Genomic DNA, 17,826 nt, shown 5'->3' on the forward strand with positions numbered 1-17,826 from the left:
CACTGGCCGCGGTTTGCTGTCCCGGGCCAATGGGGGCGGCGGGAAGCCGCGGCCAGCACATCCCTCGCCCGCGCCGCTTCCCGCCGCCCCCATTGGCCCGGGACGGTGAACCGCGGCCAGTGGGGGCCGCGATCGGCCAAACCTGCCGCGTCAGCAGGTAAATAAACTGGCCCGGCCCGCTAGGGTGCTTACCCCGGCGAGCCGCGTGCTGAACGTTGCCGACCCCTGGCTTAGACTAAACCATTTACAGTGGGCCATATTTTGCCATCTATTTTAAATCAGAACTTCCCGTTTAAACCAATAGAGGGAATTCCGTTTAGAAACTTGTGAAGGGATCCTTGGGGTGCAACCTGGACTGTGGGACTGCTGAGCCTTCCAAACCCATCAGCCTGGGCTGTCTGTCACACTGTGATGCTGATGTCGAGCTACAAGTCTGTGACAGGCACTGCACTTACCCAGCCATCCACAGGCAGAGACGTGCCCAACTGTGTTACATGAATGATCTCCCAGCCACTCATGAACCATCAATAGAGAGGCTTCAGCCAATTCCCCCCAGTTCCTCAGCCTTGCACCCCAGAAATACACTGTCTTGCATTGCTCAAGGGTCCTTTGGACAGCGCAAACTCATTAAGAAGTTCACCACATCTTCATAGGAAAGTGGACAAGCACCAGCCTTTGTAACCTGAGCTGAGATTCCCTAAGCACTTCAACTAAAACCACACTGTTTTAGGTAAAATATAAAATGGATTTATTAACAACAGAAAGATAGATACTAAGTGATTATAAGTAGCAGGCATAGAGATCAAAGTTGGTTACCTAAGAAATAAAACTAAATTTGCACTCTTAATTCTAATTTGAACACACTAAGCAAGATTTGAATCTATCTCCCATCCTAGATGACACAGGCAGTTTACAGTTCCTCAATACACAGACTGGTCCCAGGCTGAAAGAGGGTCCAATCTCCCTAGTTCAAAGTCAGTGTCTTCCAGATGATCTTTCAGGTGTTGAGATGTGGGGGGAAAGAGGCCAAGTGATGATGTCTTTACCTTAGATCTTAGTCCATTCTGTGCTTTGCTGCACATTGGGCTATCCGCATTTGCCATCCTTGCCTGTCAACTGCCCTTCTCTCCAAATCTTCCCATTTCATGTTGAGGTGCTTGATGTTGTTCAGAACTGTTCGTTTCCATGTTATTCGCGGTCTTCCTCTCTTTCTTTCTTCTTGCATTTTCTGGCTTCCATTCAAGGGCGGTATTTGGTAAGCTTTCTTTTTCCATTCTCAGCACATGTCCCAGCCATTGATGTCGTCTTTTGTAGATTATTTGTGAGAGGGTGCCTTGTCCAGTCATTTTTCTGACTTCTTCATTCATCTTCCTATCTCTATATGTTATTTCCAACATTCTTCTCAGACATTTGTGATGAAATGCATCCAGCTTTTGTGTCTCTTTCTTGGTAAGTTGCCATGTCCCACTGCTGTATGTTGTAATGGCGATAACAATTGCTTTGTACACATTTAGTTTTGTCTTGAGGGAGATGTTTTTGAGTCTTCCAAATGCAGCGTTTGCCCTCCCAATTCTTCTTATTTCCTCGGAACTAGTACCATCTTGGTTAACGGTACTTCCAAGATACGTAAAATTGTCTGCCTTCTCCAGTTTCTCTTCTTCAATTTTGATTTCTGTCCCTATATTCCCCATTAATATGATTTTACATTTCTTTGCATTGCGTATCAAACCCATCTTCTCTATTACTTCTTTTACTTGGTTTATGCATTTTTGTAGTCTGTTGGCATCTTCATTGATAAGAGCGATGTCATCAGCAAAGTCTAGATCAAATAGCCTTGAATTGTTCCATTTTAGGCCATATGTATCACTATTGCATTGGTTTAATCCATAGTCGATGACTAGCATAAACAAAAAAGGAGACAGGACGCACCCCTGCCTTACACCTGTCTTGATGCTGAATGGCTTGCTCAATCCATTTTCCATTTTAATGCACCATTTTGAGTTGGCATAGAATGCCTTCATAATGTTAATTAATTTTGTTGGAATTCCATATTGTTCCACAATTTTCCCAATTTTTTTCTCTGTTTACACTATTGAATACCTTTTGAAAGTCCACAAAATTGATGGCAAGACTGCCTTGGAATTCAATTGTGTTCTAAATAATCCATCTCAGGGTGAAAATAGTGTCTGTGCACGATCTCCCTTGTCTAAATCCAGATTGTTGTTCATGTAGGATGGTATCCATCTTTCCTTTCATTCTGTTCAGGAGGACTGCTGCTAATACTTTACCTTTGACAGCTAGAAGTGTTACTCCCCTCCAATTTGAACAATTGTTTAGATCACCTTTCTTTGGTAACTTGATTTATGATACTGAGGGTCCGTTCTTCCGGCACTTTCTCATCCGTCCATATTTTGTTGCACAGTGGACGGATGACTGATTCCACGTCTTCGCCTCCATTTTTAAGCATCTCTGGATGAATGCCATCCAAACCCAGGTGCCTTGTTGTTTTTCAGCTTCTGCAATGCTTTTTTTTACTACTTAGATACATCTATATCTAGGTCTAATGGTTTATCATTGTTAAATTCCAGTCTTGTAATTGGTTCTGGTTGGGTTAGCACTTCTTTGAAGTGTTCCACGCATCTATTTTCTTGTTCCTCCTGTGTTTTCAAAATTTCTCCTTGTTTCCCTTTCACTGGGACACTTCTGAATTTTGATCCATATTGTGTTAACTGTTTCAGGATCATGTAGACTGTTCTTGTATCATTTCTTTCCCCTGCTTCTTCAGTTTCACTAGCCTTACTGTCTATCCAGTTTTGCTTATCTTTTTTGCATTGTTTCTTTACTGCTTTGTCAAGGTTCCTGTACAGTAACTCCCCACTTAACGTCCTCTCGCTTAACGTTGTTTCAATGTTACGTCCCTGCTCGATTACAGAACATGCTCCATTTAAAGATGTGCAGTGCTTCGCTATAATGTCATTTGGCTGCCTGCTTTGTCCACAGCTGGCAGCCCCCTATCAGCTCTCCTATGCCCCCCCTCCCCCCCAGCGCCTCCGGCCCGCCAGCAGACCCCGCGCATCAGCGCCTTCCCCTTCCTCCCCTCACCTCCTGTCCGTCGCAATCAGCTGGCTTGCGGCGTTCAGGAGGGAGCGGGGAGGAGCAAGGACTCGGCGCACAGGCTCCCCCTCTCTCCCCTGCCTCCCAAATGCCGCAAGCCAGCTGATTGCCGCAGGCAGGAGGAAGGGGGGGGGAAGGAACGAGGATGCGGCGCGCAGAGTAAAGGGGGAGGAGGGGGTGAAGAAGAGGTGGATTAAGGGTGCGGGCTTGGGGGAAGGGGTGGCATGAGCCTCCCCCCGCCCCCCGCACCTGGTGCTTGCACAGTAGGGGAAGCTGCCGCTGTTGCTGCGCAATGTGCTTCTCCTAGCCTACAGCACCTTCAGCCTCCTTGCCTGCCTCATTGTCTCCAGTGCCAGTGGGCTGTGCCTGTATTGGGTAAGGCGGGTCCATCTCCCAACTATAGTACTGTACTGTATGGCAAAAAAAATTTCTCTGGAACCTAACCCCCCCATTTACATTCATTCTTATGGGGAAATTGGATTCACTTAACATCGTTTCACTTAAAGTTGCATTTTTCAGGAGCATAACTACAACATTAAGTGAGGAGTTACTGTAGGTTTGCTTTGTTTCTTCAGTCCCATGTTGTAGTACTAGAGCCTTTTGTTTTCTTCTTTTGTCTATAATTTTCCATGTTTCTTCTGAGATCCACTGTTCTTTATTGCTTCCTCTCTTTCTACCAATTATCTTTTCAGCTGCTTCTAGCATAGCTGTTTTGAAAAGATCCCAGTATTTTTCCACTTCGTTTTTTTCAAGATCTTTAAGGGCCTCAAACTCTATCTTTTTTACCTCTATCTGGTACTCTTTTCATATCCTGCAATCTTGTAGTTTCTGTGTGTTGAATAATCTGAGTCTGTGTTCTTTCTTTTTAAGCGCTTTAAACTTCAATTTGATGTTTGCTTTCAGCAAATAGTGATCACTCCCTATATCGGCTCCTCTGAATACGCTTGTGTCTCACACTGATGTTCGCCACCTCTGACTAACACAGATATAGTTGATCTCATTTTGTGTACGGCCATTTGGTGAAATCCGTGTCTTTTTGTGTATGTTTTTATATCGGAAGAAAGATTTGCAGGTGCTCAACTTGAATTTTTTGCCGAAAACAATAAGTCTTGTGCCATTGTCTGTCGTTGTTCCAGTTGTATGTGTGCTGATTGTTTCCCAACCTCTTCTTTCATTTCCGATCTGAGAATTAAAATCTCCCATAACCATGACAAGATCGTGGTTTGGTATTTCTTTCATTATGATGATGTCACTGCCCCTCTTTTATATTTTCTTCCAGCTGCTAGAAAGATCCTTGCTGTGATGTGGGTTAGTCCGTCCCCATGGCGTACTTGCCTTCTCTGAGGAGTCCCTGGGAGAGTGGATTCTTGTTGATTGGCCATCAACACCTCTCTGACCTCGTTTGTTGCAACTGAAAGGCCTGCTATGGGCATTTCCCAACCTCAGAACATATTTCAGTAGCACATATAGCAATCCTTCATAACTTCACATACAATGATAGTACATATAATTCAACATGATATTAATATTCAACAGATCAAGACTTTTAAAATGATACCTCACAAGGCATACTTGTACAAAACATATCATAGTCATATCACAATATGAATATGCAGGTTCCAGGGTGCTACTTGAAGGTAGAGTTTCACAAAATTATTAGCATAAATTAGTGCAGAGTGATTTATAAGTGATTTTTTTTCAAAATTCGTTTTAGGCATACATACATACCAAATATTTCATTCTTAAGGTAACACAGTATCCTTTCTACATTCACGCAGCAACAAAAAAATCAATTAGTCCCTTAAAAAGAACCAAATTTTAGATTTTGTGCTGGTTTATTATTTAAGTAAATTTCCTCCTTCTTTTGAACATAAAGACAAAGCTACATTTGTTTGTAAAGGTGTTCTATGATTGAAACAACAGGGTTCAATATATTACTAGAAGGATCTTTCACTCTGTTGGACATCTTCATGATTTTTCTGTCAACCGTAAAAACCTGTAAAACCTTATGACCTCTGGGTCAGGTATTACTTAAAGCAGCTAAAGATAGCTGGTGGAGAATTACCCCGGCTCATGGGAACTCTCAGCCAGCAGAAAGCTGCTGTCTTCTGCCCCAGCTACCTTCCCTGCTTCCCTAGGCCTAATCCTGCCCCTGTGCAGCCTTACCTTGCAGCCCTGAATCGGAGCTGTCAGCGTGTTTCATACAGAGAACAGAATCAAGGCCCATGGGTGTTTTTATTGTTGTTGGTTTATACTTACTCTCATATTTACTTTTATCAGTTTTATACCAAATATAATGCTATTAAAATGAAATGAATTACTCCTCATTTTATATTGAAATAAGTGAGTGGAGAATCAGACTTAAGACTCATCAGAAGAAAGCATGAGATTTTTGCCTGATAATTAAACTGCATTTGCACGGGAACATCTGCCTACAATGATGCTGTACTGGAAGAGAGTCAAAAACTTGCTCACATGCAGTATGTAAGGCCTCGTGACATTTCTGCTGAGAAATGTTCCACTTTTGTTTTCCCCCTTAGGAGAAAGCCAAACAAGAAGAACGAGAAAAACTGGGTGAAGATGAAGAAACTATCCCTCCTGAATACAGGTTAATAGAAGCAAAGGTAATTCCTTTTAATACGTTCCTGTATTCTTTGCACCCCTTTCCTCGTTTTTGAATGTTGCTTCAGGCACTACAGTGATATATAATGATTGACTTCATTGTAATTTGTGGTTCATCAGCATATCTGAATACTAGGAAACTTTTATTTAGATATCTAAATACGGGTAAAGGTGGTTTAGCTTTATGCACCCAAATGTGAATAATTCTGGCTGAGAGGGGTGAATTGGATTATTTACTATTTGTGCTTCAAAAGAATAATTATTAAGTTCCAATCAGTTACGTCGCTGTAACCCAGTGAATTTTTCCAAATGTCACCAAGGCCATAATCTGATGACAGTAGGGTTGCACAGGCATAACTGAGGCCTGCAAAACCCTTTGTTGCTGATGTGTTAGGAAATTACCCTCCTTGACCCTAAGTTCTGGAGTGATTATGGAGGGCTACAAGTTAGGCTTTCATTTGCAAACTGAGCATATTTGATATGGCAATGGAGAGACAGTAAGCATGGAAGCTCACAATGACATTTTTGGAGTCTCTCAGAGTAGAACTATATTCTAAATTCAGTTAAAAGCCTGACCAATGGCTGTTTAAAAAAAGGGGGGGGGGGGGGAGAGGCAGTGTAATAACATTTTGTATATTTTTAACCACTGTTACCAAAAGACTTGTGTTTCGTGGTCATAGAGAACTACTTTGTTAAACAGTGTTTTCTCTGTAGGATAAAGATGGAAAACCACTCTTGCCAAAATCTAAAGAAAAACCCCAGGTCAGTGAGTAAATATTCAGAAAATCTTTCACTTTTCCATTTGTTATTCATTAAACAGAGAAGGAAAAGATTTCCTATTCTCTAAGCTTTTAGCTGTATTCTGACTCTCTAAATTATTCAGGTATAATGAGAGCAATCAACAGAATTCAAACAAAGGATAAAAAAGCTGGTGTCATTTCTTTTAACTTGTAGCCCATGAATGAAAGTGATCTCTTGGATGCTTTGTCAGAGGGATTTGCCAGTTCTCCAGCAACATTACCGTCTGCACCACTAGCTACACCTAACGTAAGATCTCTGAATTTACTTGATCTGTATTATTCTGTTTTATATTCAAGTTGTTTAAATAACTTGTATTTTCCATGATTTTTATAGTAAACGTAGAAGGGAAAAAAACAGGCCCAGGCTTTCTTAAATGATGAGAAAAATTGGGTGTGTTTTATTGTTGTGTCTAATTTAACAGATGATTGTGTTGGTAACACACAATCATTGGGACTTTTCAAAGCAATCTAGGGGATTTAGACATGTGGGGTGAAGTCCTAGACCCATTGTAATCACTATGATTGTTCCCATAGACTTCAGTGAAGTCCGGATTTCACCCACTAATTTTAATGGAGAGTATGTGTTTAACTCTATTAGGCTGAGTTGGACAAGTTACTTCTGAGGTATGGAATGTAGAAAACATAAGTTTAAATGACTTCTTGAGAACTGTTATGCCCTTTAATGGGGATGGGGAGGGGAGTAAATTAGGCTGAAATAGATACAGTATGTTAGAAGAATCAAGTCCCAGATGAGCACTGTACGGATGAAAATAAAACAGTTGTGCGTCCCAGAAACTTGGGATTTCCTATGTATGTTTATAGTATTATATACACTGGTAACAACATTTTTTATTTTAGAAATCCACAGCTGTTAAATCTTCTCCAGCTGCCTCTGAAGAAGTTGTCTCCTCCGCTACAGCTTCTGCAGTGCACTCAGCAGCTCCTCCAGCTGCTACCCCAGTAAGCAGCATTCGTTGTTGTTGATGGTGATGGTCATACTAAAACCTGTTAGAGGAAGGAAACAGGAGATCTTTTTAGAGTAGTTCTTAATGGTGGAGCCTGTTGTAAAATTGAATCCTTTACTATTGAAACTGGCTAATAAGAAGATAGATTTTTCTCCGGAAAAGAATTCTAGGCTTCTGCATTTTGTGTACAGTTTTGCACTGTGGCCCAAATTTTGGCTTATGTTACATATATGCACATTCCAGAAACGCCCTGGCTAGCACCAGGAATGAAGGCTGTAGGGTTGTCCATCCCTTTTCTGGTTCCTTCAGAAACATGGAAGGTATAACTAGATGTGACCTAGGAGTCATGGGCTGTGATTGTGTATGTAGACTTGTTAATGCAAGACTCAGCAATAGTCTGTATGAATAGCCCCCTTTCAGCTCTGAGTTGGAATAGATTTTATAATTGATCTGTGAGAGGGACTGGTCTTGGCCAGAATAGGAGCATACATTCACCTTATTTTTTTGCAGTGTGTATGTGCACAATTTTGAGGCTTGTTATGCTTTTTTTCCCTCTTATGTCTGCCAGAATTTAACCCTATGTTTGGTCAGCTAAATAAAAATACAAACTAGATCCCTATGGTGTACCCTTGCAGGACCATGTGGTTCTGTGATTTTTGTGAGGCCTCTGCAGGCGGGGTTGAGGCAGAAAATGCAAGTAAAAGTAGAATACTATAGTGTCATGGTGACAAATCACTTCTACAGGAACAGCAGGAAAAGTAAGGGTTAATGGGGAAGAGTGCTGCTTCCCCTCCTGCTAAAAGCAGAGGAGGGCTCTCCTTGGCTAGGGTAAGCAGTGCTCTTACATATCCCCAACTCCTTCCTTGGCTGGTGCAGTGAAAGCTCCCACTTCTGTTTGTCTATTTTAACCACTATATTGGAGAAACTCCTGTGGCTCACATTTTGTTAAGAAAAGAAACTTAACTGGAGAAGCTAAAGTTTTCAGTAGGTAAAACCTACGTGTATAAGCAAAGGATAGCACTTTCTGGAAGGAAAAAACCTTTCAAATGTTAATGGAAACATTAAACAGACAGGGAATTTTAACTTATGCAGCTGGCACTTGCTTAGCAACTACCTATACACTGCAATAAAAAACCTGCTGCACCGAGTCTCAGGCTCAGGCTGTGGGGCTAAAATTGTAGTGCAGTGTAGATATTCAGGTCGCAAGGAGAGGGGAGGGAGGGTCTCAGAGCTCAGGCTGGAGTCCAACCTCAAACGTTTACACTGCATTTTTCAGCCCAAGCCACACAAGCCCAAGTCAGCCGACCCAGGCCAGCCACATTTGTGCTGCAGGTCTTTTATTACTGTGTAGTCATACTATTGGCAGAATGAGGTAGCATGTGTTTAAGATGATCCATTTTAAAACTGTTTCTAGTGTAGATGTTTTCCTAAATTAGAATTGGTTTGCTTGTAGCAGAAGAATGCCAAATAAATCTTTACTCCACTTGCCTACTCCAAGTGATCTTTTTCCTTTATTCTGAACATCCAATAATTTTCTAACTGTTGTCACTACACTGCAATTAATTTTATTATGGTATTTCAAAGGCAGAGTAGACTTTGTGTTGGATGAAGTTAGTTAGTGTTTATTATACCTTGTTTTAAATGAAGATTTTTTGTGACATATGTTTTCTTGAATATATTTACATTTTGCTAGGGTGGGAAAGAGCAAGACAATGCCCTAGACCTCCTGGCTGGTTCACTGGGACAAAGAGAACCTGATCCTGATGAAAACAAACCAGTTGTGGATAAAGTAAAGGTATTGAAATATTCTCAACTTGTACCACCAAAAAGAAATGGAACATCTGGCTTGTCTATTTTTAATTTATTTATTTTACATAGAAGAGAACATGGTACATCATTTTCAAGCACAAGAATAATTTTAGTGAAGATAAAGCATGCATGTATGCTATTCTTAATTTATGCATGTTTTATTCAAGAAGTTACATGCTTAATTAACCAATTCATTTCATATTGTAAATCTAAAAGATTTAAACACCAGGGTAGTCATGTTCAGATTCTTTTTTAAGTTTTGTGACGAATCCATAATAGCTTGATGCCATCCCAGACAATTGAAAACAATTAGGAGCTGAAGTATGTTGTAGAAAAAAATCAAAAGTATTTAATCCAGGGCCTGTGCAATTATTTCTGTGATTAAATTTCAGATTCTTCTCTAATCTTCATTTCTAAAGTGACTTTGATCGCCTGTTGTTAAATTGAGTTTTATCACATAGCAGAGTAAACTAATAGACTGTTAATGATATTCTTGAAATGAAAAATTCATGTTCTACTGGAGTTTCTTTTCAGATGTGTGTGCTCAAGCCTACCCCCACGTACACTTGTTGAGACTTTACATTGTACCAACTCTTTAGGTATAGAGTGTTCTATTCTTCAATGCTCTTCCTGCCACTTCTTTGGTTGGCTAAAGGTTATTAGTAGAAAATAATGCAAAACTCTGCTCCCAACTGCAGGGATTAAAGGCCCAATCCTGAACCACTGAAGTCAATGAGAGATTTGCCATTGTCTTCACTGGGGAAGGAGTAGGCCCATGGCACAGTTTTTTATTTTTTGTGTACAAAGTTTATAATCTTTAGCAGCCTAAGAAGTTGCCAAACTGGCTTTGTCCATATGTTTGCACACTCTACAACAGGGGGGTGCAGAGGAATACTCAGGTGGGTGAGTGGTGACACCTGATGGCTCGGGCTTCAGCTCAGCGGGTTCGGGGAGGGAGTGCCACTTCCACCCCCTAACTCACCTCTTTTTGTCTGGGTTGGGGTGGCGCAGTTCAAAGTGGGGGCTCAGCTCAAGAAGTTTGAAAACTGCTGCTCTGCAGTTATCAGCCCACACAGCCAGATTTTTCAGGATGTTGCAGTGCCTGATATTTTTGGCCAAATAGGTTGTATGACAACCAGTTCCTCTCTGGTATCTTCAGTTCTGTTCTCTACCTCCTGTAGCCTTTAATTCCGAATGTTAACATTTTGAAGGAGCCCTGGTTTAAAGCCTTAGCTTTTCCTCTTAGCAGCTCAAAACAATGAGCGTTTTTGACACCTTAGATAAGCCCAAATTATACACTCACTGGAATGCCATTGACGCCAGTAAGATTGTACAGGTTAAAAATAAGTGCAGAATTTGGTCCCTAATTTTTAAATCATTTTTTAAAGAAAGTACTGTATGCAGTGATATTAAATATCCTGCAATAAATTGCCCCAAAGGGTGTCCAACAAATTAGGAATTGATGTAATAGATTAATTATATTGTTAATGTTGGTAAGTGATAGCATGAGCACTGGGCTGGAGAGAGTTTGCATGTGTTAATCATCAAGCCCAAAACTTGGTATCTCTGCATCACAGTACAGTACACGTATGTTAACTGCTATATCTTTTTTCTTTTTTAACACAGAAAATGTTTATAACAAATTAGGATGCTTTGTTTTCCAGTAAAAAAGAGAATTCTCTAAATTCTTCTTCGAGTGCTTGCTCATGTCCATTCAACTTAGGTGTGTGTGCTCGCCACGTGCACCGGTGCCGGAAGCTTTTTCCCTCAGCAGTATCCGTAGGGGATCAGCTCTGGCGCCCCCTGGAGTGGCGCGCACATGCTGCAGTATACAGGGCACCGCCAGTTCCCCCCACCCTCAGTTCCTTCTTGCTGCCAGTGACAGTGCTGGAACTGTTGCTGCTTCAGCTAGTGCTGTTGCTGCTCATTTGTACGAACTAGTTATCTCTTGTATTATAGTGTATATAGTTTTCTGTTAATGTTTATAAATCCCTTAGCTATAGTTAGAGACTTCATAGGTCCCGAACGGGACTTTGCTTCGGGACGGGGCATACCCTGGTCCCCAGGCTTTAAGCCCTGTGGTTGCTGCAAGAGGCCCATGCCCATTAGTGATCCACACAGCAGTTGTCTGCGTTGCATGGGTGAAGGGCACTTCTGTTAGTGAGAAGTGCAAAATTTGCAAGTCCTTCAAGCCAAGGACTATGAAGGAGTGTGATATTCATTTAAGAGCACTCCTTATGGAGTCGGCCCTCACCCCAGTCCTAGAGCAACACTCTAACTCAGCGCTGAGTACTGTGACCTCGGTACGCAGCACCCCACTGGGACCGTCCACTGGCTGGCACTGGTCCCCATCCGTGGCTCCGACCAAGAAGCCCAAAAGGCGGGGCGAGGCCGGTCTCCAACCTCCCACAAGGGAAAGGATAAGACTGGGTGTGGGCAAGGTCCCTCTTCACCCATGTCCCTCCATCCACGTCAGGATCTCGGGCCCATGCTCCAGTGGAGTGATGTAGCCCAACCCGCTCCCCGCCAGCCACCCCGGATAGCGGAGGGGCCTCCGTCAGCTCTGGGTGCCGTCCACGCTGGAGACCCTGCAGGCCGCACAGGGGATCATGTCCCCCCCCGCTGCCGCCTTCACCGGCTTCTGCAGTTCCCCAGTCACGGGATAAACCCGCGTTCGGACTGCTTCGGTTCCCACCTCAGCAGCACCGTTCCCCGTTGCAGGGGACGTCCCGCCAGACCTCGCCCTCCCATAGCCGCCACACATCTGACGTGATAGGCAGATGCAACACAGCCCCATTCGGTCCCCGGACCTCGGGCATGGGCAGAGAGGCTCGAGGCGCAGCTCGACGGCCACCGGGCACAGACCTTTGGAGGCATGCACCCCCGGCAGGAGTACCGGTCCTGGCACCTGGTATCTCCAAGACCGTGGTACCACTCCAGGGACCCGTCGAGGGATCGATGATACCATTCCTCGGATCATCGCCAATCCCCTAGGAGGGCATCACCGTGTGCGGGCACTTCCCGGCACCAGGCCCATTCTGACTCCCGGTCCCAGTCCTCATCCTGGTACCACTCATCAAGCGCGAGACGTAGATCGCCAGCTCCAAGCTGTCGTGGATCTGTTGAGTGCCACGGGTCCTTAAGACCCCATTCTAGATTGGACTCCAGGCGGAGTGACCGGCACCGGTCGGGACAGAGCCACCATTTCATACCGTCCCGGTCACCTAGGAGCAACCGCTCAGGATCCAGCTCTGGTTCGGAGCGAGGTTCCCTGACAGCGGGACAAGCTCCGATACCGGCTATCCTGTCGGAACCGAAACTGGCCCCATGGCTTCAGGCACAGTGGCCAGTGCCGTGGTACCCATGGATCCCGTGGGGTTTCACCCAGCCCTCCCAGGCTGCCTGGAGAGTCGGAGAGACCACCTGCTTCTCTCTCTCACCCTTCTCCGGTGCGCAGAGCCTCGGGCGCGAGGACCCCACAGGTCAAAGAGGGAACGGGAACAACCTACTGGACCACCAATGGTTGTGGAGGACCCTACAGCACCAGCATCTTCTTCGTCGTCACCAGACGAGTCATTAATGGGGTCCCCTCCCCTGATTCCTCTGGAGGATGCTAAAGCACACCAGGAACTACTGAAGAGGGTCGCTGCCAACCTTGATCTTTAGGCGAAGGAGCTAGAGGAGCCTTCGGACTCTCTTCAGTGTCCTCTGCTCCACAGCACCGGCCAGGGGGGTGCTGCCCCTTCATGATGGGGTCTCTAAGGTCACTAATGCCCTGTGGCAAACTCCCTCCTCCCTGCCACCCATCTCCAAGAGGACTGAGTGCAAGTACTTCGTGCCATCCAAAGGCCATGACTACCTGTACACCCACCCTGCTCCCAACTCGCTAGTGGTAAAAGCGGTTAACCACAGGGAGCGACAAAGTCAACCTGGGGCTATCCCTAAGAACAATTACTCCAAGAGACTAGACTTGTTTGGGCGTAAGGTTTATCCATCCTCTAGTCTCCAGTTGAGGGTGGCCAACCATTAGGCCCTCCTGGGATGCTATGATTTTAACATGTGGCAAGCCATGGCCAAGTTTGAGGGATGTCTTCCTGAGGCTTCTAACAAGGAGTTCCGGGCTATTATGGAGGAGGGCACATCTGTGGCCAGGGCGACGCTCCAGGCGGCATCGGATGTGGTGGACACTGCCTCCCGAACCATAGCCTCAGCCATCGCCACGTGCCAGACATCCTGGTTGCTCCTCTTTGCCTTGTCCACGGAGGCTCAGCAGTCAATGCTAGACCTTCCCTTTGATGTGCAAGCCCTATTTGCGGAACAGACGGACAATAAGCTTTATGGCCTAAAGGACTCCCGCACGACCCTTAAAACGCTGGGCCTGTATGTTCCTGGCCCTGCCCGCAAGTGGTTTAAGCCGCAGCAGGCTCAAGGTCAGGGGAGCCACCCTCGCCAGGAGCCTCCCCATAAGAAATCCAGAGGCTACAAGCGGCGTCCTAGCCAACAGCCTTCGCAAGCCTCTCAGTCGAGCTCGACCCACAATAAGCAGACAGGCAAGCGCTCGTTTTGAGGGTAAGCCCTAGGGTGACCTACTGGACTGTTCCCAGGATCCTTCCTCCCCTATTTTTGCCAACCGCCTTTCTCCTTTCCTCCCTGCATGGGCATCTAGAACATCAGACCTATGGGTCCTCAATATGGTGGCCTGGGGTTACACCCTTCAGTTACACCCTCCTTACCACCCAACCTCCCCGTCCCTCTTCAGGGATCCCTCTCACAAGAGTCTCCTCGCGCAGGCGGTAGAGGGGTTACTGCAGCTAGGTGCGGTGGAGGTTGTTCCTTCAGAGCACAGGAACTAGGGGTTCTATTCCTGCTACTTTTTAATCCCAAAGGCCAAGTGCGGTTTGTGACCTATCCTGGACCTGCGAGACTTGAACCGCTTCCTAGCGAAGCTGAAGTTCTGCATGGTCTACCTGGCCTCCATCATTCCCTCCCTGGATCCGGGAGACTTGTATGCCGCCCTCTATCTGAAAGTTGTGTACTTTCACATCGCCATCTTCTAGGGACACAGACGCTTACTCCAGTTTATGGTAGGTCCCAACCACTATCAGTTTGCGGTCCTCTCGTTTGGCCCGTTTGACTGCACCGCAGGTATTTACCAAGTGCATGTCAGTGGTGGCTGCCTACCTCAGACATCGGGGTATCCAGATCTACCCGTACCTCGACGTCTGGCTAGTCAAGGGCAGCTCCAGGTCCAAAGGCATGTCACGATGCTGTTAGTCATCTGCTGTCGCCTTGGCCTGTTGGTGAACAACAAAAAATCCATGTTAATTCTGGTAGAGAGGATAGAGTTCATTGGAGCGGTGCTCGGCTCGACTCGACCTGCACCAGGGCGTTCCTGCCGCTGGAGAGATTCAGGGCACTGACGGACCTCATCGCGCAAGTCTCCATGTTTCCCCGACCCATGGCCAGGGTTTCCCTGCACCTACTAGGTCACATGGCAACATGTGCATATGTGGTGCACCATGCCAGGCTCCGGATGCGACCCCTGCAGCTATGGCTGGTGAAGGTCTACTCCCAGTCCAGGGACCACCTGGAAAAGGTCGTTACCATCCCAGCGAAAATATAGTACTTACCTCGCTGCAATGGTGGACCGACCCCGGGAAAGTCCTGGAAGAAGTTCCCTTCATCAGCACTCCTCACTCAGTCGAGTTGGTTTCGGACGCCTCGGACCTCGGCTGGGGGGGTGCACCTCGACACCTTCCAGATCTAAGATATGTGGTCCCCAGAGGAGTTGACACTAAAGATAAACGTCAAAGAGCTCAGGGCGGTGCGCAGAGCATGCACAGTCTTCCTCCCTTACCTGTCGGGCAGAGTGGTCAGAGTCCTGACAGACAACACAGCCTCAATGTTCTACATCAGCAGACAAGCGGGAGCGCGATCCTCAGCCCTTTGCCAAGGGGCACTCCATCTCTGAGACTTCTGCCTCGACCACGGAATCCATCTAGAAGCGTCGCCTTCTGGGTTCCAAGAACATCCTAATGAGGTGATCTACTAGCAACTTTTCCTCTTACCACAAGTGGATGTTCCACCCGGAGGTAGCCGGCACGATCTTCCAGAGGTGGGGAACTCCCCCAGTGAATTTGTTCGCCACCAGGCAGAACAGAAGGTGCCACTGGTTTTGCTCCAGATGGGGTCTGGGCAAGGGCTTCCTCTTAGATGCCTTCCTCCTGCCATGGGCAGGAAATCTGATGTATGTGTTCCCTCCGATTCCGCTCATCAGCAAGGTTCTAGCAAAAGTCAAGATCGCCCCAGCGTGGCCTCGCCAGCACTGGTTCGGGACGCTATCAAACTTTTCAGCGATCCTTCCCTGGTCTCTGCTGAATCAACCAGATCTGCTGTCACAAGATCACGGTCGACTCTTGCACCCCAACCTCGTGTCCCTCCCCCTCATGGTGTGACTGAACACTGAGGAATGGGCCTGTTCGGAAGGGGTCCAGAAGGTGGTCCTCGAGAGTAGAAAGCCCTCAACTAGGCAGACCTACCTGGCAAAGTGGATGAGGTTCTCCCACTGGGTGGCCAAACGGGGCAGCTCCCCTATGCATTCTTCGGTGCAGTCGATCTTAGACTACCTGCTTCATTTAAGAAGCCAGGGCCTAGGGCACTCCTCCTATCAGGATCCATCTGGTGGCCATTTCAGCCTTTCATATGCCAATACAGGGATAGACTGTGTTCTCCCATGACAGGATGGCCAGGTTCCTTAGAGGCCTTGAGAGGCTTTTTCCTCAAGTCCGGTCCCCGGCCCCTCAGTGGGATCACAACTTGGTTCTGTCCAGGCTCATGGGCCTGCCCTTTGAGCCTTTGGCTTTGGGCTCCCTGTCTTACCTATCGAGGAAGGTAGCTTTCCTGGTGGCGGTGATGTCGGCGAGGCGAGTCTCCGAGCTGTGAGCCCTGACCTCAGAACTGCTGTACACGGTCTTCCATAAGGACAAGGTCCAGCTCCAGCCCCACCCGGCTTTCCTTCCCCAGGTGGTATCCGCTTTCCACATGAGCCAGGACATCTTTCTTCCAGTCTTCTTCCCTAAGCCCCAGGAGACTAGTGAAGAGAGGCACCTTCACACTTTCAACGTAAGAAGGGCTCTGGCTTTCTACCTAAATCGGACAAAACCTTTCCGTAAGTCGACTCAGCTTTTCTACAGCTGATAGGATGAAGGGCCTCCCAGTGTCCTTGCAGAGGATTTCTAACTGGATCACTTCTTGCATTCGGACCTACTACGAGTTAGTGGGAGTCCTTCCACCGCTGATCGTCGGAGCCCACTCAACCAGTGCACAGGCATCTTTGGCGGCCTTGCTGGCACACTTCCCGATCCAGGACATCTGTCAAGCCGTGACATGGTCCTCAGTGCACACGTTCACAGCCCAGTACACCATAACCCAGCAGGCCAGGGACAATGCTGGGTTCGGCGGAGCTGTGTTGCAATCTACACATCCGTGAACTCCTACCTGCCTCTGAGGGGTACTGCTTGGGAGTCACCTAAGTTGAATGGACATGAGCAAGCACTCGAAGAAGCAAATGCAGTTACCCTTTCCATCACTGGTGTTCTTCGAGATGTGTTGCTCATGTCCATTCCTCAACCCGCCCTCCTTCCCCACTGTCGGAGTTTCCGGCAAGAAGGAACTGAGGGTGCAGGGAACCGTCAGCGTCCCTTATACCGCAGCATGTGCGCACCACTCCAGGGGGCATCAGAGCCGGTCCCCTACGGATACTGCTGAGGGAAAAACTTCTGGCACTGGTGCATGTGGCGAGCACACACACACCTAAGTTGAATGGACATGAGCAACACATCTTGAAGAACACCAGTTACGGAAAAAGGTAACTGTCTTTTTTTTTTTTTATTTTTTTTACTGTAAATGGCTAGTTATTTTTTAATATGTGCTGAAGAATATACATATATCTAATCAAATACCACATAAAACAGCCTAAACAAAAACATACAGATTTGATTGCAGAATGAATGCTTCCCTCTTTCATATTGTATTCCGGAAATTGTGATCTTAATCATCTTAATCATATTTATGTTTAAAACCATCTCTGGCTGCAGCTAATTCTGACTGTTTCCTAACTAATAAGAGACACAGACTACTGACCTTTGTGATATTTGGCTGGCAAGAACCTTGCATTTTTATACATTCTGAGCATGGCTGGGGAGCTGCAACACAAAGCAATGCCATTATAAGAGTGTTAACCTTGTGTTTGAACTAGTGCAGTAGATGGATGAGTTCTAATGTGGTGGCATAATGTGCTGAACACTTAATAAGCTTTTGAGTTGTTATCTAGCTGAGAAGCAGAACTGAAAATGTATTTGAAGAAAATAGTATCTGTTGTCATTTTGGAATTTTTAACCATATTAAAATTGTATATCTGTTGAGAGGCAAGAATTTTTCAAGCTTTATACCCAAAATGCAAGGTTCATGGTTAAACAAATGTGTACACATTTCCACTGATCCTGAACTCTAGCATA

The 17,826-nt window shown here is 46.0% G+C and overlaps 1 protein-coding gene across 1 annotated transcript in view; it reads left to right on the plus strand.

The window, feature by feature from the left end:
* The window catches only part of CAST (calpastatin), a 95,097-nt gene that overhangs the window by 64,770 nt on the left and 12,501 nt on the right, over positions 1–17,826 (plus strand). The window contains exons 22-26 of the mRNA XM_026649239.2: positions 5,655–5,738; positions 6,451–6,498; positions 6,691–6,783; positions 7,395–7,496; positions 9,195–9,296. Of these exons, the coding sequence (XP_026505024.1) occupies positions 5,655–5,738; positions 6,451–6,498; positions 6,691–6,783; positions 7,395–7,496; positions 9,195–9,296 (429 nt within the window). The remainder of the gene's footprint in view (positions 1–5,654; positions 5,739–6,450; positions 6,499–6,690; positions 6,784–7,394; positions 7,497–9,194; positions 9,297–17,826) is intronic.

Source organism: Terrapene carolina, unplaced genomic scaffold (assembly GCF_002925995.2).
Source record: "Terrapene carolina triunguis isolate 2854851 unplaced genomic scaffold, T_m_triunguis-2.0 Scaffold69, whole genome shotgun sequence".
NCBI classification, from domain to species: Eukaryota; Metazoa; Chordata; order Testudines; family Emydidae; genus Terrapene; species Terrapene triunguis.